The following is a 23,996-nucleotide window of genomic DNA, read 5'->3' on the forward strand; positions in this document are numbered from 1 at the left end:
TGTGCTACTGTAGGTATCTTAGAGTAATGTTCTAGAACTCACAAAATAATGATCTAGAACCCTCAGAGCAATGTTATGTGATACTGTATAGCACTCAGTGTTATAGAACTGACAAAGTAACATGCTATGGCTCTCATAATAATGTTCTAAAACCCTCACTGATAGAACTATCAGAGTAATGTTCTAGAACACTCACAGCTAGAACTCTCAGAGTAATGTTCTAGAAGCCTCAGAGCAATGTTGCATTCTATTGTACAGCTCTCAATGTTCTAGACCCCTTGGTTTAATGTTCTAGAAACCTCAGAGTACCAGAGCCCTCAGAGTAATGTGCCTTTTGATGTTCTAGAACACTCAAAGAAACATGCTATAGATCTCATAATAATGTTCTAGAACCCTCAAATGAATATGCTAGAACAGTAACTAATGTTCTAGAACATTTATGACAGTATTCTAGAACCGTACTAGATCTCACACAACAGAGTTCTCCACTCAACACAGCATAATGTACTAGAACTTGCAGTGTTCTACAACTCCTGGTGCTTCTAAAACTCTCTTACTAAACAAGCACTTAAACGATGACACTTAAAGATAAACTTGGAGGAATGGACATGAAATGTTTTTTTTTTTTTTTTTTTTTTTAACAATTCAATACAATATATTAAACATCCATTAAAATGATTTTGCATATTTTATTTGTTTTGTTTCATGCTCACAAGTTCACTATTAGCTTGCAAAATAAAGTCACACCCTCCTCATAAACTATGGCAACCTTAAATGACCCAAGTCTACTTACACAGAACGCCTTTGGGCGACATCACACACATCAAACCCTGCACACACACCTGTGTGAGTGTGTGTCAAAGAGACAAAAAACTCTAGAGAGAAGGTGACAGAGAGAGATTAAGAGGGCTGGAGATAAAAAGGCAGTTAATCCTAATCAGTAGAGACACAAATACATTCACAGACACAAACATACACACACGAGAAGTCAAAAACACAGACACACAAAGCATGTAAGCACATGATCCAGATATCACTCTTGTACTTGTCTGTATGTGTCTAAACACTTTCACTTACTTTAATCAATTTATTTCACCTTTGGTCTTGGAATGGATCTTTTGAATCAAAAGGTGAAATTTGGGATTAAACAAACACACACACACACACACGTTTACATAAGTTGTCTAACGGATCTTTTGAATCAAGAGGTGAAATTTGGGATTAAACACACACACACACACACACACACACACACACACACACACGTTTACTTAGTTGTCTAATGGATCTTTTGAATCAAGAGGTGAAATATGGGATTAAACAAACACACACAAACACACACACACACACACACACACACACACACACACACACACGTTTACTTAGCTGTATATATATATTAGTTTTTATTTTCTAAAAATAATATTTAGTAGCAAAACTGTTTTCAACATTGATAATAATCCGAATTGTTTCTTGAACATCATCATATTAGCATGATTTCTGAAGGATCATGTGACACTGAAGACTGGAGTAATGATGCTGTAAATTCAGCTTTGATCACAGGAATAAATTACATCTTACAATCTATTCAAATAGAAAACAGTTGGAAAATTGAAATGATTTTCACAATATTTTTACTGTAAAGATATAATCATTTTAGTCATATTGCCCAGCCATATTTATAGAGTCCATATGAGCTACAGGCCAGAGAGTGAAATATATAAGTACAAAAAAATGTGAACCATTAATCTTCTGTTCTTCCTAAACACACATGCAGAAGAGAGGCCTGCGACATGCTAGCATAAAGAGCCAGCCAGAACATTTCAGTGCATTCTGCAAATAAGACTAACACATGCCCCCTGCCAGATGTGAAATATTCTGTGTGTGTGTGTGTGTGTGCGTGTGTGTGTGTGTGTGTGTGTGTGTGTGTGTGTGTGTGTGTGTGTGTGTGTGTGTGTGTGTGTGTGTGTGTGTGTGGCTTGCTTAAACATTGCTCAGCATCATTTAAAGCCAAATGCTTATACTGTAATGCTAAATTTCCTGACCAGATCGCCTGCATGCATTCACTGTTACAGGCCTTGTGTGTGTGTGTGTGTGTGTGTGTGTGTGTGTGTGTGTGTGTGTGTGTGTGTGTGTGTGTGTGTGTGTGTGTGTGTGTGTGTGTGTGTGTGTGTGTGTGTGTGTGTGTGTGTGTGTGTGTGTGTGTGTGTGTGTGCGTGTGCGTGTGTGTGTGTGTGTGTGAGATTTTTGCCTACACTAAACGTCTCCACAAGTATAGTAATACCTGAAATCACCATTTTAGGGACCACCCAAATCTTTCTAAATATATACAGACACATAACGCTGTTTTATGCTAAATAAATATCACTGTATAAATATTACTGTAGTCTCCCTCACTTACTGTACATACACACAATTGTGCACAGATAATACAACTGTAAAATTGAACAAATCATTTGAGAGGTTTGTGGTCAGCGTGAATATTTGGCTTTCAACGGATAGAGCAGATATTCAAATTTGTTTGCAGTTACAGAAAACCAAATAAAAACCTTGAACTCTGTCATGCAAAACCACTATCTTTGTTTGCACAATGTGTGCGTGCATGTGTGTGCGTGTGTGTGTGTGTCCGTCCACGAGTGTAAACATCCCAGTGCCTGTGAGACATGTTGCAAAAGTGAATAAATAAATGTTCCTGAGAGCTGGTGTGAATAGCGTAAGGTGGTATTAGTTTGGCTCTGAGGCTGAACGTGGCCTACAGATGGATATTTCCTTCATAGCCGCAGGGTTTTTAATGTGACAGAAAGATTGCAAATCATATGCATGCAGCTGAATATTCATGCGAGACGAATGGTGCGGTTCAAAATAGAGAACTGTACAGTCGCTTATTATGGACGCGCTCTCTTTTCTTTCTCACGTGTAGGAGGAAGCTCTGGGCAACTAGCCATGCTACATAAATATGTGTGACGCTTAAATCCTTCCTCTCTATATTTGTAGATGTATATTTCTCTCTCCCTCTCCTTCTGACTGATGTGGTACTTAAGATATTACCCTTAAAAACCCATCTGAGACAAATGATGTCTATCCCAACATTCGGCCACTGATTCCATGTGAACTGCCGTTGGCCTTACAGAACCCCTGAATGGAGCCCAGACAACAAGGTATGTTGGGTTTTTTGGTTGCCATGACACCAGCCTTAATCAGAGCCAATCCCATCACTGCCAATGGACTGTGGAGGCGGAGCATGTGTTTGTGTGGGACTGCTGTCACCACAGATTTTTTTTGTGTGTGTGTGTGTGTGTTAGAAAACTCTGTTACAGACTTTATGGTAAAAATCAGTAAGAATTTTTTTTTTTTTTAAGAAACTTTTATCCAGCAAGGCTGCATTAAATTGATCAAAGTGACAATAAAAGTGTATGTCGATGTTTATTGGATGTTGATTGTTGTAAACATAGATACTATCATGCGAATAAAGTATTATATCACATCATATCATATATCAATATAGTAGGGATGGACAATATATCAGCCACCATATCGGTATCGGCCGACGTATGTTCATTTTTAGTGTTATTGTTATCGGCCCGGAAAATTTGGCCAATATATTAAAGCCAATAAATAATGTATTATTTCCGCCAGCTGAGACACTTCAGACGAATACTGTTCGCAAAGATGGTTCTGAATGGCTTGAAATATGATTGGAATCACTTCGATAAAGGGAAAATACAGTAAAGTGCAGCCCAAGTCTGTCATATAGGCTACATAAAATGATAATGAGATATAAGATTGCGTGCTTTGGTCATGGCTTTTAATGGTGAGACTTTTGTTTTTGTAATCAGGCTCTTTAGATTTATCGGCCAATATATCGGTTCACAGCTTTCAAATTAAAGAATTATCGGTTATCGGTATCGGCCAAAATTTCAGTGCATCCCTACAATAAAGCAAAAATAGCTCAAGTTTAATACTTGGGGTTAGAGGGGTTAAAGCTGCATTGGAAAACGGTTTTTACTGAATAAAATAAACCTTAACCAGAATGTTTGAGGAATATCATTACACATTGTGCATGTTAAGAGTTGACAATTTTTAACAAAAAAATTTAGCAGATATAACAATTTGCAACCAATATCTTTTCTCTTATGTAAATAAACCGGAAAATAAACCATTGATGAATATCCTGCACTGCATTGTCCAATGAAATGCTCTCTAGAATGAGAATGTCCCTCCCCCGACAACCAATCAGCAAGTGTCAAAATCACATTTAAAGGCTGTGACGTAACTAAAGCCTTTTTGAACAAAGTAGACAGAAAATGTCTTGTCAAGCTATTTTATGGAGTTTTTAATAGATGAAAGTAGCAAAAGGAGGAAACCAAAATCAGAAATCTGAACCCCACAGAGACCAACAGGTGCCAAAGTCCTGAACACACTCACACACACATATATATGTATGCCGAAACATGTACGTATGCAAATACACACCGATTCTTCAATGTGAACTCACAATTAAGCACACACACACAGCTCAACACACCCATGTGCACAAACAAAAACGCTTCTGTATGTTGATGCATATGTATAAGGCCCATAGTGATCTAATGCAAACACACACAGACACACAAACACTTTATATTTGCCTATTAACATACTAATCATGCGCTATCCCACCATCACTTCATCCGGTGGCATACAGGGGCCCTCTGTCTCGGCACACAAAAACACACACACTTTATTTCTCACACTCTCTCTTTCTCTCGTTTATCCTGTTATCTCTGTAAACAAACGACAGACTCTCCTCTGCTTCGAGAGAACGGGGGGGGGGGGGGGTTGCCTTTCATTGTTTTAAGAGCGGGAAGATGCTCCCGTCTGATGAATGGGGCTTTCTGGAGCTGAGAGCCATGAAGCTTTACACACTCTCATTTATAGGCCTATTTTTCACACTCTTATTATGAAACGCGCACACACACACCAGCTTTTCTTTCCCTTGTTATCCCATCCCCCTGTTCCTTGCCGTTTTCTCTCCGGTTTCATCCCTTGTTCTCTGCGTTCTTTCCCGCTCACCGAGACGGGCGGCCTAGATCTGTGTCCAAACTGCTTTCCAGGCCTATTCCCTTACACACAAACGCATGCCAGAATTGATTCGCTGTGTTTCTGTTGTGCCTGTCAAACGTTTTCCCTTACTAGGAGCTCCAAAAAAACACAACACCTTCTCTCTTTCACATGCGGTAAGTAACACCGGCAAAATTAGTTTATGACGGCTCGGGCTTTCACTGAGGAAGACAAGCCGCTGAGTTTTGTGCCCTTCGTGCATCTGCTGGGAGAGGAAAAGTCTGGAACTGCGAAGCCCATGAGAGACCGACAGAAACTGACCTTTGAGAAACGGCTCAGATTGTTCTGAAAGACCTGTGCTGTTTTTTTTCTTTTTTTCATGAGAAATGAACAAACATAAAGCATCACCAGTGAAATTCGATTTACAACAGCCGATTCTATTGAAAGGTGCACCCAGTCATTTTTGAATTAGTTTTACTAAAAAATAAACGGTAGTAAAAAAACAGTCATAGACAGTGGCCAAATGAAAGCATTTTATATAACATGGAGGATTGTTAAATATAGCATTTTAAAATCATGTTTTACCTCGGTAACCGGACACTTTTATTCATGAAACAAATTATTCATGGCTAACTACTACTGTGATTAGTGATTTCAAAGCTTTTTGAAATCAGTAAAATATGATTTAATGGAATCAGGTAAAATAATGTAATCAGCTGAAATCTTTTGCATGATGCTGCATCAACAACGTTGCAACAAAAGCACAGAATTACTAAGTGCACCTTTAACGAATGTGTCAAAAGTGGTTATTAGTTTGATTCAGTGACTCCTTTCAGTGAATCAGTCAAAATGAATTAAATGACTCACTGAACGGCAAGTTACCTTCAGTCTTGTACTGAACATGTTATAATGTTTTTTGTTTAAACTAATAATTATTCAATGTTTTTTTTTATTGAAAGAGGGCTTTTTTCAAAAGTACTAAAAGAATATTTAAAGGAATCGTTTAGGATCCAGAATTTCTAAGTGAAATCCGAATCCAGATTTCAATTCCTATTCATGAGATGTCTGAAAACTGTCTTCGATGTCCTACAAAGTCGATCAAGAAGAAAAAAGAAAAGAAAGCAAACAAGTGCCACCTCCCCGCACATGTCCATGCAAATATGCAAAACACAAATCTAATTGTATATAAAAATAATTGACGTAACTGTTGAGCTGAAAATAGGAGGACATATCAAGACGACGGGGGCGACGCTGGGGTTGAGCCCCCCGAGAGAGACACAGAGAATGGGTGAAAAGAGAGGGAGAGGGAGAGGAAGAAAGGATCAGAGGGAGAGAGGTTGGCAGCGATGAGGTTCTGGCACCTTCTACATAGAGCTCACCGTACAGGGTGCCAAAAAATGGCAGACGAGGCTGCCCCCGTTCCCTCGCCTTTTCTCCGTCTCCCTCTCTCTCGCCCCTCGGCAATCTTGATCATCCCTTTCTCCTCTTTCTAAAGAGGTTTTATCTAATGAGCTCCATGAGAATTCAATCTAACAGCACTAATGCAGAACTTCTACTCCTATAGATTTGAGTTATGGCTCAGCTTTCCATGGCCGTTGCGTCGTGTGTGTGTGTGTGTGTGTGTGTGTGTGTGTGTGTGTGTGTGTGTGTGTGTGTGTGTGTGTGTGTGTGTGTGTAATGAGTAGGCCTGTGCTGTTACTGAGCTCGGCATTGTGTTCTCTGACTCGTAACCAGAGTCGTTGTGAGTGGGCCACATTACTCTCTCTCTCTCTCTCTCTCTCTCTCTCTCTCTCTCTCTCTCTCTCTCTCTCACTCTCCAGATACACGTAAACACGTTTTTACTTTTTTTGTTTAAAATCTTTCTGCATTCTGATCATCTTTCAGCATATCTGACAACATTTTTTTAATTAAATATTTCCGATACATTTTCAACATAGTTTTTCAGAGCAAATTATATATGTACGCACACATACATGTGCATATATAGATATTCAGAGTAATATATACAGTGTGTATATATACAGTATATATATATATATATATATATATATATATATATAGGCCTATATATATATATATAAATAAGTGTTAAACAGTATTATTTACCTTCATAATTTTTATTAAAATATTTTAATGCATAAAAAAATGCATGCCCATGGCCGTGCATATTTATGCACTAACTGCATAAATAAGTAAAAAAGAAAAAGAAAAAGAACTTACCAAAAAATAAATTGGAGACACTATTAAAAAAAATCTCTAGATCCTTCATATTTGTAGAATAAGGAAGGATTGATATTCAGTTGTTTATAATATCATCACTAAAAGAATCTCAGATTTATTATTTGTAAATATATTGCTCAGTGCTATTGTAGACAAATTTCATGCTTGACACGAATACAAAAAAAACCTAAAGAAAGACCAGCAACTGAGAAGAGAAAACATTTGCCTCTTTTTGTTTTACTCTCAGCTTCAGCTTCAGTTTTTTTTACTTTTCTTTCTCTGTCTGTCCCTCCTGTAGAGTTTAAAAGCAGGTGCTCATTCAGTAGAGCTGACACTGGTTTGTTTGTTAATGTGTTTCACTTTTACAATCCTTCCTTTGTGCTCTTAAAAAGCCCATAAATGTCTCCGGTGTGTAAGGAGCTGAGAAAGTTATACTTCACGTCTTTCTTGAACAAATCCACTGGAATGAATCAAGCATGAAGACTTAAAAAAAAAAAGAAAATCACAAAAATAGTCAAGAAATCCCAGAAGCTTAATAGCACTGCGGTGGCATATTAAAGCAAAAAAAAAAAAAAAAGCCCAGGTGAGTCAGAGCCGAGTGCAGTCCTAAATATAGGAGAAATGCAGGATGACGGAAAATTATGTTTGGAGATTCTCTACACATGAAAATCTCTCTGACCAGTGCAATCTGACCTATGACCCAAGGAGGTGGATTTTCCTTCCATTTCAACTGTCTATCAGACTTTCAGAAGGAGCCAGGAAGACAGGAAGATTGACGGAGACAAAGAAAGACAGAGGAGGCACTTGGAAGCAGAACGAGTGATGAAAGAAAGAGAGACGCGTTATGTACACTGGCTCGAAGTGAATGACGACTGCTGAAATAATCTGTTTAACAGCTATTCCAAACATTTCATTTCCAAACAAAACACTCCCACAATGCCGCATCCAGACAGAGAGAAATCACCACTGCAGGCACTTATGCATGTGTTCCTTTCAGAAAGCACCTTCAAACCAAAGAAAAACTATCTTTTTTCATAGTGAAACATAATTAGAAAATAGTCATTATTACAAAAAAAAAGCATTATTTACAGAAAACAAGAAACAAAAATGTGTAATAAGTTATTAAAACAATACAAAAATCATTATATATATATTAGTAGAATAAATAATGCAGAAAACAAATGCTCTAGCAAACACAGATTTTCATGAAAAAATTTCTCCTAAATGTAACAGCCATTTAAAGAGCAGCAGTTAAACACATGAAATGGCATAAAACACATTGTTCACACCTCTTTAATGGTTAAATATCAAATTTCCTGTGTGGCGTGCTGAAGCAGGGAAAAGTTTAAATGATATTCTCATAATAACGATATATTAGCAGCACTAACGATACAACCCTGGATATAAAATTAATATTCTCTTTAGCCAAAAGCCACTTCCCTCCATTAGGATGACTTTCCCCATAATCGCCAATCTTAATGGAAACACATTTAAAACACATTTACCTCCAATACACCTGGACTATTACTCAGGGTCTTAAATAAACTATTCATTTCGCACTTCATTCTAAGACAAAAAAAGCCTACATTTAGTAAAGTATGGAACATTTTCGAGTACGATCCCAAAAACCTGTTAAGCACAGGGTAGCGGTTTAATATTTGGGCCTGGGTTCAAACTCTGAAGTTAACATACGATGCAGACGTAAGTGGTTAATAACGAATAAAAAGTCTAACTCTCAGCAACCTATCACAATAATAACAAGAGGAAAAAATGTTAGTGAAGGTTAGTGAAGTATTGAACAAAAACTTTTCAAGTGAAAGGTTTTAAAATGGCAAGAGAAAAAGAGAGACCGAAAAAAAAGTGTCCAGAGTTCATACACACTCATAGTCATGCACACACACATACATGCATACGCGCACACACACACATCCTCCTGCACCAAAGGCATTGCAATAGTGCCAACTAGAGCAATTACTGTAGCGACTCCCGAAGCTGTCCTTTCTCTTGTTCTTTCCTTGCTTTCTTATGGACACAAAAGAGGAATCCTCGATTTGAGTGTGTGACAATGAAGGCCACATTTAATAATGATAAACAAACAGTTTGTGCTGCGAATAAACCATCACAAGGACAAAATAAACACAAAGCAACACAAACAAATTAAATACACAGCTGAACCATAGCATTCAATACAAAGAATGCAGATTTTTTTTGGCACGCACAACAAATACCTGATTTCAACCGTCAGGCTATTTCAAATTAGGTTTCAGATTGTGGTTTTAGGATCGAATGCACAATTTAAATCAAGAATAAAATAAATATGTATAACTATAAAACGCCCTCAACCAGAGACTGTGTGCATCTTGAGAAAGGCCCCCTGAGCTCTGGCACGGGATGCCACGGGCCCCGGGATTCGGCACGGCTGCCCTGCAGGGTGCCAGTCTCCGCCGGGGCTATTTGGAGCCTGATAAAAGCACCAGTGCACACTGGAATTAGCCTGATAAGATAAGAGCGCAGTACAGAAGCAAACATTCTGAACGGGCAGCGCGATGGCCAACCCTGCTGGGCACAGAGTGAACCAGTGCGTACGCTGAACGAGAGACTGAAAGCTTTACAATTCTGCTGCTAATATTTTGTTAATTTGCTGTTGTAATGGTTTTAACTGAAAAGAGGCCAGGTCTTTAAAATTTTGTTACAAAAGTGTGGTTCGTTTGCTGTACTTTAACATTAAAATGAATTATCAAAAAAGAAAGGATGCAAGAAAGCAATTTCAGCTTCGTAATCACAGAATTATGGAGCCGTTTGGCCTGAGCGTGTTTGGCCGATCTTGTGTGCGTCAGAAAGAGTGTTAGCCGTGTCAGAAACAGTGTTTGGCAATGAGTGTATGAGACTGTGCTGGTAACTTATCCATGAATACACACACACACACACACTCTCTCTAAAATGATACGGCTCTAAAACACACTGCCAATGAGAAAACCGGATGGCACTGAAGAACTGAAAAGGTACAACCAATACACCTTATATTTTAAGCACCATCACAAAACAAAAGAAATCAAAATATTCTAAACAATAAAACATAAAAAAGAAATGGCAGAAACGCATTACATTTATTCTAGACTAGTTATTCATATTTCAGCAGGGTTCCCAATTTAATTTCCATGAATTATTCCAGTTGAGCACTTAATTTGTATAAGTTTTTTTTTTACATTTCTGAAAGCCAGGTAATAATAATCTGTAGAAATAATCATTTTAAACAACCTTATTAGTGTGCAAATGTCTCTAAAAAGCAGTCTGAGATTTAAATGCAGTTTGATAGGATTTCCACACAGAGCATAACCAGAGAGATTATAAATTCAATACATATATTTGCATTATTTTTAAAATGAGGTTTTCCCCGTCTACAACTACTCCCAGATTTTTCCATGACCGTGGGAACCCAGGGTCTGAAGTGTAATTTCGTCCCTGGCTGCAGAACACAGCTGCTCAAAGCAAGTGTTTATACGTGTGCTGGATGTGATGACGATTATGGGTGGTGTCACCTTACCCTGCATTCTGACCCCTCTTAAATAAACACGTTCAAGTATCAGTAGCTGCAGGACAGAGAAAGACAGCGTAACCCACTGACCTGGCATGTGGATGAAGTAGGCCAGGTACAGGTCCAGCTCCTTGACGGACACCCCGATGTGGTGTGGCTGCACACACAGGGTGTGGTTTGAGCACTGCGGGGACTTGACCAGCCTCTCTCCGTCCGTGCTCTCCAGCGGGCTCCCCTTGAAGAGGATCACCATCACCAGGTCCAGGCGCCAGACCTTGTCGGCTTGCCGCAGGCAGTCGATGCGCCGGATCTTGCCCTTCTGGTCGGGGTTGGACAGCACGCAGCACGGCTGCTTCTTCCCCGTGATGGTGAGCACGAAGTCCTCGCGAAACTCCGGCCGGATGTCCTTGCGCAATTTGGCCAGCAGCCGCGACGCCCACTTCTGCTTGATCTCGGGCTTCTCGCCCAGGAGTTCGTCTTTGACGGCGCGCTCCTCGTCCTTGGACATGCGCTTCTCGTGCTTTTTGAAGTACTTGCGCTTGCGGGCCTGCAGGTTGAACCAGGTGTAGGAGAAAGCCCGCACGTGCGGGAGGAGAGCCTCGATGAAGGGATGGAATTCATCCTGGAGGGATGGAGAGAGGGAGGGAGAGACGGGAAGCAGGGGAGAGGAGAGGAGGGAAGGTGAGAAGACGTTAGAATTACGGAGCATGAGCCGAACGAGAGCAGGTTTGGCTCAGCGACGCTCTGCCAAAGGAAGGTACGAGAAACGTATGAGTGCGTGTTTGTGAGGATTACAAACACACACACATACACGCACACGCACACACACACAAACATCCGTCATAAGCATCACATAAATACAAATGCTGCAACGCTGATTTAGATTTAACAAGAATTCCTAACAAAGTATGTAAAAAAAACTGTAGACATTCCATTAAAAAAAAAGCACTTTTTTTCCTTCTAATCTGCATTTCTCTTTTTTTACACTGACATTGTTGGCTTTCAAGAGATCCTTTTCTCAGTTCAAAACAGACAATGATGTTTTTGAGGGACAGGCGTAAAGAGTCCGCAACAGCTGCTCACTGTCGCCTGTGCCAAACCGCACAAACCAACCCCTGCGACCGCGCGTCCTGATCCAAACTACACCGCCACACGGACACAGACAAAACACACAAGACATGCAGCAAAACAGCAAAATAAAATAGTTACCATTCTGCACTTTCATCATAAACTCTGCCAGCCGATATGGAGTGGAAAAACAAGTCAAATGTCTTCTTGGCACTCAACTCGACACTACATGCCCCGATTATTAGTAGATATATATTTTTGTTGTTGTTGTTGCACAAAATTATAAAGGTAAAGAATTTAAAAGATTTCAAAAATGTCCAGTCGGTTAAGAAGAAAAATTCAGAAAATCTTGGAGGAGCCAATCAGTGGCATAGCTCGGGAGATAGAAAAACAAGAAATGCAAGAGAGAAATATTTAATACACGAAACAGAGAGGGGGAAATGAAAGGGGGAAAAAAAGTTAGCAAAAAATTGGGGATTTTGCCAGTCACCAAAACAGAAAATAAAACATACAAATTACATATGAAAACAGGAAGGCGGACAACGAAACTGCTCGTAATCAAAAAGTATTGTACTCACTGTTAGAGAAAAAACATACACAAATAAATACACAAATACCGCAACAAAGAGAAAAAATGTTTGGCAAAGCAGTAAGTGGTGTTTGTTCAGATATGCGTGCTCTGCATTCGACTCACAGAGAGCGAGAGATAGACAGAGAATGGGAGATAGACAGAGAGAGAGAGAGAAAGAGAGAGAGACAGAGAGGGGGGTAGAGAGGAGCGAATGGAGAGCGCAAAAAAAAAAAAACGAGAGAACCGAATCAATGTTGGAAGAGCGCGTACGACCGCTGGCAAACCCGATAGAAGCTTCTTTTTTTCCCCTTTTTCCTCTCCAACTCTATCTCTCTCTTCCTCTCCATGCTCGTTTCCTATCCATTGCCTCAGAGTGTGCCAGCGCGAAGCTGAGCCCACCTATTTGGCACCGGGTGCCCGATCGCTCAGCCAATACGCACGCTTGAAGGGCTGAATGGGAGGGAGGCAGGGACGGAGGGAGGGTGAAAGAGACGGAGCGAGAGCGAGGGGGGGGGGGGTGTAGGGTTCGGTCATTGGGTTGGCTCCTTACTTTGCCAAATTAACAAGTTCCTATCTTGTGCAACTGCAAAGTCCAGAGCACATTAATTTTACATACGCCAATCAGCGGCGCCGCCCGTATTCCATTCCCACCCCAATTTACCTCCATTTTCCCCCTCTTGTCCTCAAGAATTGCACTCAGATGCACACATGCACTTTTGCCACTTTCACCAATACACTTGCCATCTCCTCCATCGAGCGAGTGAGCGAGCGCACAGCAGTGTCCCCGTTTGCCCCGTCCCCTCCCTCCATTGAGCGGCGTGTGAACGAGCGGGCCAGAACTCCCAGCAGACGCTACAGACCAGCAGCTGCCTTTAGACTCGCCACACAAAGAGCAAAGACAGACACAGTCCCCTGCAGAACAACACTCTCTCTCTCTCTAAACTTCTTCTGAAGACATGTCAGCATCAGATGCAAACATTGACACAATAAACAGAGACGTTAATTATTAAGGTTTTTTTTTTTTTAACGCCACTGGTATTTCCGATTTTGAAGATTTTACTATAAAAAAATATGATTCTGTATTTCTTGATAGAAAATAATAAATCCCCAATTTCCTTATAATGAATAATCCAAAGAGTTGACACATTCTGCTTACAAGACAGCAACACCATAGCAGCACTCAACAATTAACTTACAGAATTTCTATGAGTCCAACCATAAAAAATGTATTTTATTAAAGTATTTAATATATATATACACAAACACACACATAGCTATTATTTAGCATTTATATTATATTTGGTAAAGAGTACTTTGTTCAATATATATATATATAGATATTGAGCAAAGTATTCTTCACCAAATATAATATAAATGCTAAATAATAGCCAGACGAACATAAATATTTCTTCATTTATTATTAAATATGTATATATTAATAATAATAATAATAATAATCATTTAATTAGCAAAATATAGCTGTAAATTATACAGCTTTAATGAAATGTTTGTTTCTAATTCCATAGCCTAAACATCTTTTGCAGGAAAACAGCGACATACATTATCTTATTATTTTCAACCCATTCTAACTCATGCGTCCAAGACTGCTGCAAATCAGTCTCTCAATTTCAACATCCTCATATAAGTTAGCCAGCTAAATTTACCACATTTGCATATTTAAATCAGCAAGATTTGCAACAACAATCTTCACTACATCACTGAAAACCAAATAAGTTTGCAAAACGCATGCACGATGATCAACGAACACCAGACGTAATGGCAACACTGCATCAGTCACAACATCAACCGGCCTGAAACTCTACACTAGCCCTGAGCCACAGCACACCAACCATTCAGTGGTTAAATCCTGCATTAAACTATACAGTATAGGCCTACATATTAAAGGAATTCAGTGGTTGGTCAATCCCTGTTCCCAGTGATCCGTTATGATCCATGGAAATCGCTAGCTTGGGCAGATTCATCAAGTGATTTAATCTGGTTTAATCCCTACAATGAGTTTAAGCAACATATGCCACTCTTTCATGGCTACGCGACACCTTAGGGCGACCATCAGGCCTACCCGAGACCACCGGGTGAAGAAGCCTCAGCTGTAAACGCAGATTTAATTCCAATCCAAATTAAAGGAAAGTTACACAATTCATATCAGTTGACTGTGTACAGAACAAGGTGTCTAGGTATTTTGTTTTGCATACATTTTACAGGCAAAACCAGAATTTTATATGTGATTTAGTTTGACAGACAACATGGATTGTTTGTGTCTGGCACATTTATTTCCATTAAATAATTTCCATGTCTCCAAACAAAGAGTCTGCATTAAACAGCCTAGGGGGAAAAGGTGTCAGCAACAAGTTCATTGTTCTTGATTGAATTATTGGTTGAACGATCGCATTAAATCTGTCATAATTTTGGATGTAGCAAACTCGACAGCATGAACTTTGTGTTGTTATCATGTGTTTAAATTAGTATGCAAGCCATAAACGGCATATAAAACGGAGTTTGCTCATGTTCCCCAGCAAGCTTGCTGGATTTGTTCATTGCCCGAATGACCTTATTCAAACTCTTTTATACCACAGCCTATCTTATCTTTGTATGACACTCTCCTCTCTAAACAGCGCCCTTTGTTTTACCCAAGAAAAAAGAAGAGCGCTAGAGGAAGATAAAAAAAAAGTTTGAGAAAGAGAGGAAGACAAAAAAAGCACGATTTCTACGAAAGGCTGTCTCGCTCTGCTGCGTACTGCTTGTGTGTTTTTGTCTGTATAGCAAGGCCTTCTTATAGAGAAAGATAGAAAAAGGCTGAGATTGTGAAAAGAAAACTCGCCAGCACACACTCACACACACACACAATTTACAGAACCTGTGCTGAAATTGCCTGTTACTCTATATTACACCACACATGAAGTATATACACAAAGCCTGTCAAAGTTAAGTGCCTAGCACATTTATGAATTTTGTTTAAATCTAATTTCTACTTCAGTCAAAATGACTGATGTTTTGGGCTTTTTGTGACTGGGGGCTCATCAGATGTCCATTAGCATTTTTAAAGGTTTTAGTTTGTATGATTGACCTTTTAGTGTAGCCAACATATAGGCTACAATAAGACTCAATTTTTTTTTTGTAAGGGTCTAAGTTTGGCACACCTCACTGACTTAGCCTACATAGAAAGGCTTAGTTATGAACTTATGATTCAAAAGTACCTTTTTTATTTTCAAACATAACACCGAAAGGAATTCAATTCTGGACGAAATTCAAGGCCAATAACGACATAAAATGGTTGTCCTTGTATAGAGTCTTACAGTACCATACCTTTGTTTGTCAGTCTGTTCTTTTAAGATGAATGTATTTTATTATTTTCCATTTATTCAACTGTATTTGCCTTCTTTAAAGGCCTACTATGACAACGTAGCTGTAAACCGCTAACGTTTTTTTTTTTTTTTTAAATCGCGTTGGCGGGAGCTCGAGCTCCATCATATTGGCGCGAGACAGAAAAAAAGGCTGCGGATGGAGCGGAGAAGACGACGCTCGCGCGGCTGATCCGCGAGAGCTGAGGGATCTGACATGAAATATAAAGTAGTTTGAAAAAATATAGGCTATAGGCTATATATTTTCCCCCAAAAAAATAAAATAAAACTTTGTATTACCATGAGTTTAGGGAGTATGTTAGAAGGAGAAAAGAGCAGGAGAAAAGAGCACTTCCCTAAAAGGTCAAAACCAGAGATTTTATATTCGTAGCCTATAAAAAAAACAACTAGCAGAACACCACCATAATCCCATTCTTAACGTACAAGAATTTAAAAAAAAAAAACGAAATCGAATACACTAACAAAGAAAACAGGCCTACAAAATATGTCCGTGAATTGTGATCCAGCTGAAAATCGTATCAATTGGGAGCATTCAAGTAGCTTATAACTGATTAAAATATATATATTTTTTTTTTATGTAAATACAATATGTAGGCCTCCTTTCCTATCCCATGAGAACAGCTAAATACAAAATAAGATTGATCTTATCCACATACCGATTTCAATAAGCATATTTAACTTTCAGTGCGCTGCCAAATTGGTTAGCAATTAAGAGATAGCCTACACTGCGTTAAAAAATAAATAGCTAAATAAATAAATATCTGTTTTTCGATATCGATATATCAAATATATCGATATATTTTAAACTATTCGTAGAATATCTCGACATAGCCTAGCTACTATTAGACTAATTCATATTTTTAAATAAACACCTTTTAAAATGATGCCACGGTGGATGACTAACTTGTCCATTTATAAGGACATCCAATTCAAACATATTTTAAAATTTAAAAACAAACTAAAATAGTTTAACACTAAAATATTTCTTCGAATTTAAAAAAAAAAAAGACTAAAATATTTCTTCATCAAACCTACATAAGAAAAGGCTATGCAAATAAAGCAAGCAGCTCGTAGCCTAACTTTTTGAAACCATGTAACCTGAGGATCAAACAGCCTAACTGAAAATAGTTTTTACTTAGGCCTATACAAACAGAAATCCGTTCACTAATAGAGGTGTTTTTGGAGAGCTGTGTAGCTGTACTTTGTGTGCAATTCATTAATTTTTTATAAACTGATTCGTGTCCAAGACGTTTGAAAATCTGGGAGTAATTTAAGTGAGTTCAGTTCCGCGGGTAAATAGTCTTAATGCATAGGCTACAAAAAAGCTATTGAGATGCATTTTGTAAAAAAAAAATATATAAATATATATATATATATATATATATATATATATATATATAGCCTACATCCATTTGGGTGGTTCTGCTAATCTTAGGAACCTCAAACGGTGCCTTATATATATATAATTATTATTTATTTTTATTTTTATTTTTTAAGGCACCGTTTGAGGTTCCTAAGATTAGCAGAACCACCCAAATGGATGTCAAAACAAAATTTTGGCAGTCTAAAAAGTAACCAGCACGTTTTACAGCAAATATTTCCTTGAAAAGCCGCACAATGAATTGCATAGGCTATTATTAATATAATTAGCCTATTCATTTAGAAACTATTTGGATATCCTACAGTTTTACCATTTGGTCTTCCATTCAGGTGTCATTCTGTCAATTAGATCGGCCACATGCACATTAATATAGCCTAATCCTAGCTGTAAGAATAACATTCTGATTTCTATTTAGAGACTATTAAATGTGTCGGTAGATCAGAGACTGGCTTGTGTCTCTACGGCGGCCGGTGAGATCAGCCGGGACTCGGGAGACTGAAGTGTAAACTGGAAAAAATGCCGAGACGAGCTCGGCGTGACAGCACAGCATTGCCGCTTACGCAGAGACTAAATACAACCGCTCCGACTGACCGAAATATTGACAACAGCCTGCTGTGAGCGGAGCGCATGAACTCTCCCCGAGTGTGTGTGTGTGTGTGTGTGTGTGTGAGAGAGAGAGAGAGAGAGAGAGAGAGAGAGAACACCATAGTGGACGTCCTCAAAGGTAAATAACTTAAATTTTAATATTAAAATATAAAAAAGGGAGGAAAAGTCGAGACACCACAGCTTCAAAAATAGAAAAATATGTATTTCATGTTCTCACCCTAGGTGACATTTTGAGCCAAGTGGCTCTTCATCAATATTAAAATGCAGAGTTTTCATTTAGGGACAGGGAGTGTGTAAAAGTACAATTTATTTAAAAAGTTTAAAAAGAACCATTAGATGAACACTGAGGTGATTTATTTGTGCATTAGAGGCACACATCTAATGCATTAAAAATATTCGCAGGCTGTCCACCTCTGAGTGCTGATTATCCTGTCCCATCACAGAGCTCTATGACTTTCACAACTCTATTAAAATTGCACAACAATGTCATCACTTTGGCATCATCAATTGAGTTTATTTTTTTAAACTATATCATTTCGGCTTGATTTGCAGCTTTGATACTAACTAATTCTGGTGTTTTTTTTTTTGTTTTTTTTTTTAATCGTACATTTTTTTCAAACAAACAATATTTTGAAGAAAACATGGCGTTTCAGGCCATATTGTTTCCCTATTCATGGAAAGTGCCATAGGTGATTATTAAAACACCCCAAAAATCTGCAATGAAAGATGCAAGCAATATTTTTTTAAATCACACACAAATGTTGCTACTATACCTGACAGATATCACAGAAATGTGTGTTTCTGCGATAGCCCTAGGCTCTGTAAACAGTAAAAAAAAAAAAAAACTCTGATTAGTCATTAAAAAGCTGTAAAGCTCATGAAATGAGGTTTCGTGCATGGTGGTGGTGGAGAACCATGGCTTCGGAAAGAGCAAGGTTCTCACGCAAACTGTAAATAATCAACATAAAATGCAACCAAAAATCCAAATATCAACGTAAATGAGATACGTCTGTGGGCGACGCGGCTCTGAAGTGCATTAAACAAAACGCTCTATCACAGTCGGCTGCCCACAGCAGAACATTCAAAAACTCTTATTTACATGGAAGAGCTTTATCATTTATCACTGTCTGGTTTGCAAACGACAGAAAACTGAAATCCTAGAATCACCCTGGTACTTCCTAGTCATGAGGAAGTTCAGTTACCGCATATGCATCTATCACAACCTGTAAATAACTGCAGTGTAATTATGGTTGATATTTCAGCAGCTCCAGTGCCAAGTGCCAGGTTTAAACTAGAGATGTTCCGAGCTCTCCAACACGCACCCCTCCACCCTCGCTTTTATTCTCATTCTTTTCTTTTACCTCCGCCACTCCGCGAGGCGAGGTGCCAACCCTTCTCCCAAACTGGGCATTGTGCCCTACCCTTTATGCTAATCAGGCACCCACCACCTCCCGTCTCTCTGCCACTCTATCTCTCTTTCCATCTTGCTCCTTAACTCTGTCTCTGTCTTGCCCCGCACACACTGGTCATGTCATATGTCTTTTTTCCCCTGTGCATTTACACACATTTTCGAAACTTCTATCGCTCATTTTTTAATTATTCTATCAATCTAGCTCTCTGTCTCACGTCTTTCTATGAGATATCTTCATGCCTCACTGTATTCCCAGAGGATGAAAACCTTCCTCACCAGCCTGTATGGTTATGTCACTATTACCACACTCCTCGAGCACTTCTTCATTAACACATGCTACAGGGCAATTTCATTTTCAAGGGTGTTTACAGTAATTTTGCAAAGATCAAACTGACAAACATGCACTAAACACCCACAAACACTCCACTAACAGCTCGAGTGTAAACACACACACACACACTCACTTTTCTCTCTCATGCACATCCATTTTAAGGCAGGGATTCCCAAACTTTTTTGTCAGCCTGAAATCCATTGGACGTAAAATATATTTACTAAAAGTATTTACCTGAGATTTTAAATGAATACTTTAATAATTAAATAGGAATGTTCTCAGTTCTCTGATGTCATTAAGTGGTCACGACATGCAATAAACAGATAAAATATCTAATCTTTTTTTAGTAAGTGACATTATATATATATAGGTAATTTTATATATGCCATTTGTGCTGAAGTTCCTGTACTTGCTCAATAACTTACAACAACACCAGTCAACAGCAGCAGTGTGGCAGATCTATTCCACCAAGACCAAACACATTAACATTGTCATATCCGTTACATCCTGAAAATCTTCAGAGAGTTGTCATGAGATATATATATCAGGGCATACAGGGCTTGAATTTCAGCGTGCGCGTATTGTGCATAAATGTACTCATTCCCGCAGATTTTATGCTCACACCCAAAGAAAACACATAAAGCCGCCTTCTCAGTACTAAATTTAGTACTTTTTCACTGCTTATTTCGCTTAAACAGTAAAATACGCACTTGGCGAGTGTTCACGTAAACACAGTTAGTTATGTTTTAAGTGAACGTAAACAGTTGAGAAAGAAAACGCATGCGTAACGGTATAATGGATGTGTACGTCAGGTCTTAAAGTGACAGCAGCCTAATATTCCTGCTGCCAAATTATGATGTCAAAATTGTGGCCAGTGAAAATTCTAAGTGGCTAGTAAGTTTGGAAAACCACTAACCACAGTGGCTGGTGAGCAAAAAAGTTAATGCCAATCCCTGACTGTGTGTCTGTGTGTATATATATTGACATTGATATTTTGTGTGTGTGTATGTATTATATATATATACTGTAAAATCACTGTAATTTAACAGCTGTAGCTGACAAACAGAGCTGCTTCGACTTGAGGGGTTCCAGTCAAACGTTCCTACTGGGAACTAGGACTTTCCCACTTCCAAGGACAAAAGGAACACACCATAAGATTTTATTTTCACATCTCAGCTGCTCAGACACACTCTCCAACAGCACGGCAGCACATTTACATAAGATAAACATTGGCTCGCTGACTAGTCCACTACTTTTCTGGATGACTAGAGAAAACGAGTAGCCGTGCAAGAGCTAGATCGACAACACAAACACAAAACACAAAATGAACTCACCGGTCACACACGCACGCTCTGTGATGACTGGATGTAATTACATTACAATGGCAAAGGTGACAGTGAATGGCCACTCGCCGCATGAGCTTGACATGCTCACACGTGCACAATGAGCTACAATGCCTGTGATGAAACCATTTGTTAAAGAGACAATAGAGCTGATGTGGGAGTGTGTATACGAGTATGTGATAGAAAGAGAGACAGGTTAAAGAGTTTTGACTAAATCACTTAAGAATGAATTATTAATAATTAGTAGTTGGTAGATATGAGGGTTTCCAATCAACTGTGCCAATATCTAAAGAGAGATCTAATAATCAATATATGAATAACATTATTTAAAAACTCAATAAGACACTAAATTGTTGAAATGGAATAAATACAATATTTACTAGAACATTTTGAAAACCTTTTTTTAATTGATAAGGCTGTCAGTAGATTTTGGAACTATAATGATCTCAAAATGGCTGATTAGTTGTCCTGGCTAATACGTTTTGTGTATCTAGGAAAATTAGAAAATTGTAATATAATCAGAAGGATTTCTGAAGGATCATGTGACACTGAAGACTGGAGTAATGATGCTGAAAATTCAGCTTTCACATCACAGGAAAACATTTTAAAATTCAAATAGAAAAGTTATTATTTCACAATATTACTGTTTTTCAAAGTTTTATAAGTTTGTCACATAACTGCAGCCTTGTTGAGACTTCAAAAACATTAAAAAACATTAAACTTTCGACTGATAGTATCAAAACTGAAACTTTGATTGCTGCATGACATTACAAGTTCAGAAATGGATTCTATTTCATTTCTGACAGTGAACTCTCTCTCTCTTTCTGTCTCTCTGTGTCAGTATTTGTCTCATCTGTCAGCCGCTTTCTCTCATTAAGTGCCGTCCAGCATTAGTTCTGTCAGTTCAGGACAGGTGCAGTGGTAATGAGAGGGTAACACTGCATGCACTGAGGGCTTTCCCATTATAGTAAGCTTAATCCAGGGTTAGGGAATGTGTGTGTGTGTGTGTGTGTGTGCTGCAGCTGGGGTAAGAATGTGTATGTGTGTGTGTTTATAAGTGGGAGAGAGACTGGAGAGAGAGGAAGAGTTGTTTGTGTTTACTGGCACTATATTTGCGTCTGTTTTAGCCTTCTTCTCAAAACCTCAAGTTTTATAACAGTTCTTTGCTTGCGTTTTACTCTGCCTGCTATAGGAAAAAAAAAAAAAAACACATATTGCAGTTCTTCACATGACAACCACATCATCATCGTCCACTCAAAAAAATCTTCCTAGAGCTTATAAAACTAGTAAGTGGGAATAAGATCTGAAACAGCTGGAGCTCTTTAGAGAGCACTAAAGACACAACCAGAGCCAGATAGATATTACTACCTCATCTATGCTCTGCTTTCTCAGTCTGAAACCTACAGCGAGTAAATGTGGTACAGAAGAAAAGCATAAGCTACAAAAAGGCTAAATAAATAAATGTTTTGAAGAAAATGTGAGTGTGCTTACACATGCAAAACTTGCCAATGGCTGTACTAGGGCATTGTGGGAAGTTGCCAGTCGTCTGGTTGAATTCTAGATGGTTGTTTACTGGCCCAAGCCAAAAAAAACAATATCCTAGTACATAGACACGGCTTGGGTTCATCCATTTATTTTAAATCTGTGTGATGGTTTTATCCATTTTATCATCCACCGGTTAAAATTCCAACCATGAAGAAAAAGTAGCATGATGGTAGCACAAATTGAATGATTTAGGCACGGAAATGTTCACTCTTAAAAATAAAGGTTCTTATATGGAACTCTTCAAATGCACAAGATTTTTCAAATGTTCTTCAAACTAAGAAAAAAATGGTTCTTTTAAGAACTTTTCACGAAAAGGTTCTTTTTAGAAACCAAAAATGGTTCTTCAATGGCATTGCTGTGAAAACTCTCTTTGGAATGTTTATTTTTAAGAGTGAACAGAGTAGGCGTTTTGAAAAACCTCCAAATATGAGGATGAGTAATTAGCAGCAGCGCTAATTAAGGTAACTAGTTTTACACAATGTAAAGAGGACGCTATAGGTTTTTAAGAATACACTGAAACGGTTACAAAAGCAGTTTAAAAGGCTTTCAGATAGTTCTTTTACAGCCCTGCCTCTTCCTCCATCTTGTCTTTGGAACCAGAGTTTCTCTCCAGAGCGCAGAGATATAAATCCAGAGCACGCTATAACCTGACCTCCATTTGGCTGCACTGGCCTGCGTGTTTGCTCAGGTCTCGTGGCCCTGACACCTGTGGGAATGTACACTCATAAAAATATAAATAAAAAGAGTTGGCCCGCTCACTCACTTCTGCAAACAGATTCAGGACTAATTATGCAGCTTTATGATTTTTCATATTTCTGGTTGGGGGGGTTGATACTGCATACGCAATTAAAGCTGCATGTGCAAGACTTAAAACTTGAAGGGACACTTCACCCAAAAATGCAAATATTACTCACCCTCAAGTTGTTCCAAACCTGTATAAATTAGTTTGTTCTACTGAACACAAATGAAGATATTTTGAAGAATGTTTGTAACCAAAAAGTAGTGCGGAATTATTTATTTCCATAGTAATATAAAACATTTTTGGAGGTCAATGGTGCCCCGCAATATTTCCTTCAAAATATCTTGCTTTATGTAAAAGAAATGTAGGCTACAAGTTTGGAACAACTTAAGGGGGAGTAAATGATGAATTTTCATTATTTTGGGTGACTATCTCTTTAATATCATATCAAAAGGGTGGAAGTATAAGAGAAAAAGTGAAATTGAGAAAATGCTAGCTTGGTGAGACTGACTCGACATTGGTTAACCAAAACCCAAAAATGAACAGTCATAATCTATGACAATTCTAGGTCAATCCAAACCACATCTTCAGTGGAATACATTGTATGCTAAAGAGAAGTAAAATGTGTGTCATAATATATAGTATATATATATATACACACACACTCTAAAAAAGAATGTGTTGGCTCAACCAAAAAAATGCATGCAACAGTTTGCATCAAGAGTTAGAGGAACTTAATAATTTGTAGCATAAACACACATTTTTAAGTTGATTATTCAAAGAATTAAGTCGCTCCAACTAGTCGTAGCCCTGGAACCAATTAATT

The 23,996-nt window shown here is 38.4% G+C and overlaps 1 protein-coding gene across 30 annotated transcripts in view; it reads right to left on the reverse strand.

Annotated features, from left to right (window-relative positions):
• Nucleotides 1–23,996, reverse strand: part of nfixa (nuclear factor I/Xa) — a 94,126-nt gene that overhangs the window by 39,611 nt on the left and 30,519 nt on the right. For 26 of the 30 annotated variants that reach the window (XM_079857846.1, XM_079857874.1, XM_079857864.1 and 23 more), the window contains one exon: nucleotides 10,886–11,417. In XM_079857846.1, coding sequence (XP_079713972.1) covers nucleotides 10,886–11,417 — 532 coding nt within the window. Of the gene's footprint in view, nucleotides 1–10,885; nucleotides 11,418–12,004; nucleotides 13,062–23,996 lie in introns of those variants that run through there. The other 4 variants (XM_079857866.1, XM_079857852.1, XM_079857860.1 and 1 more) reach the window with 1 other exon arrangement.

The sequence above is a fragment of the Squalius cephalus genome (assembly GCF_949319135.1).
Source record: "Squalius cephalus genome assembly, chromosome: 2".
Lineage (NCBI taxonomy): Eukaryota > Metazoa > Chordata > Actinopteri > Cypriniformes > Leuciscidae > Squalius > Squalius cephalus.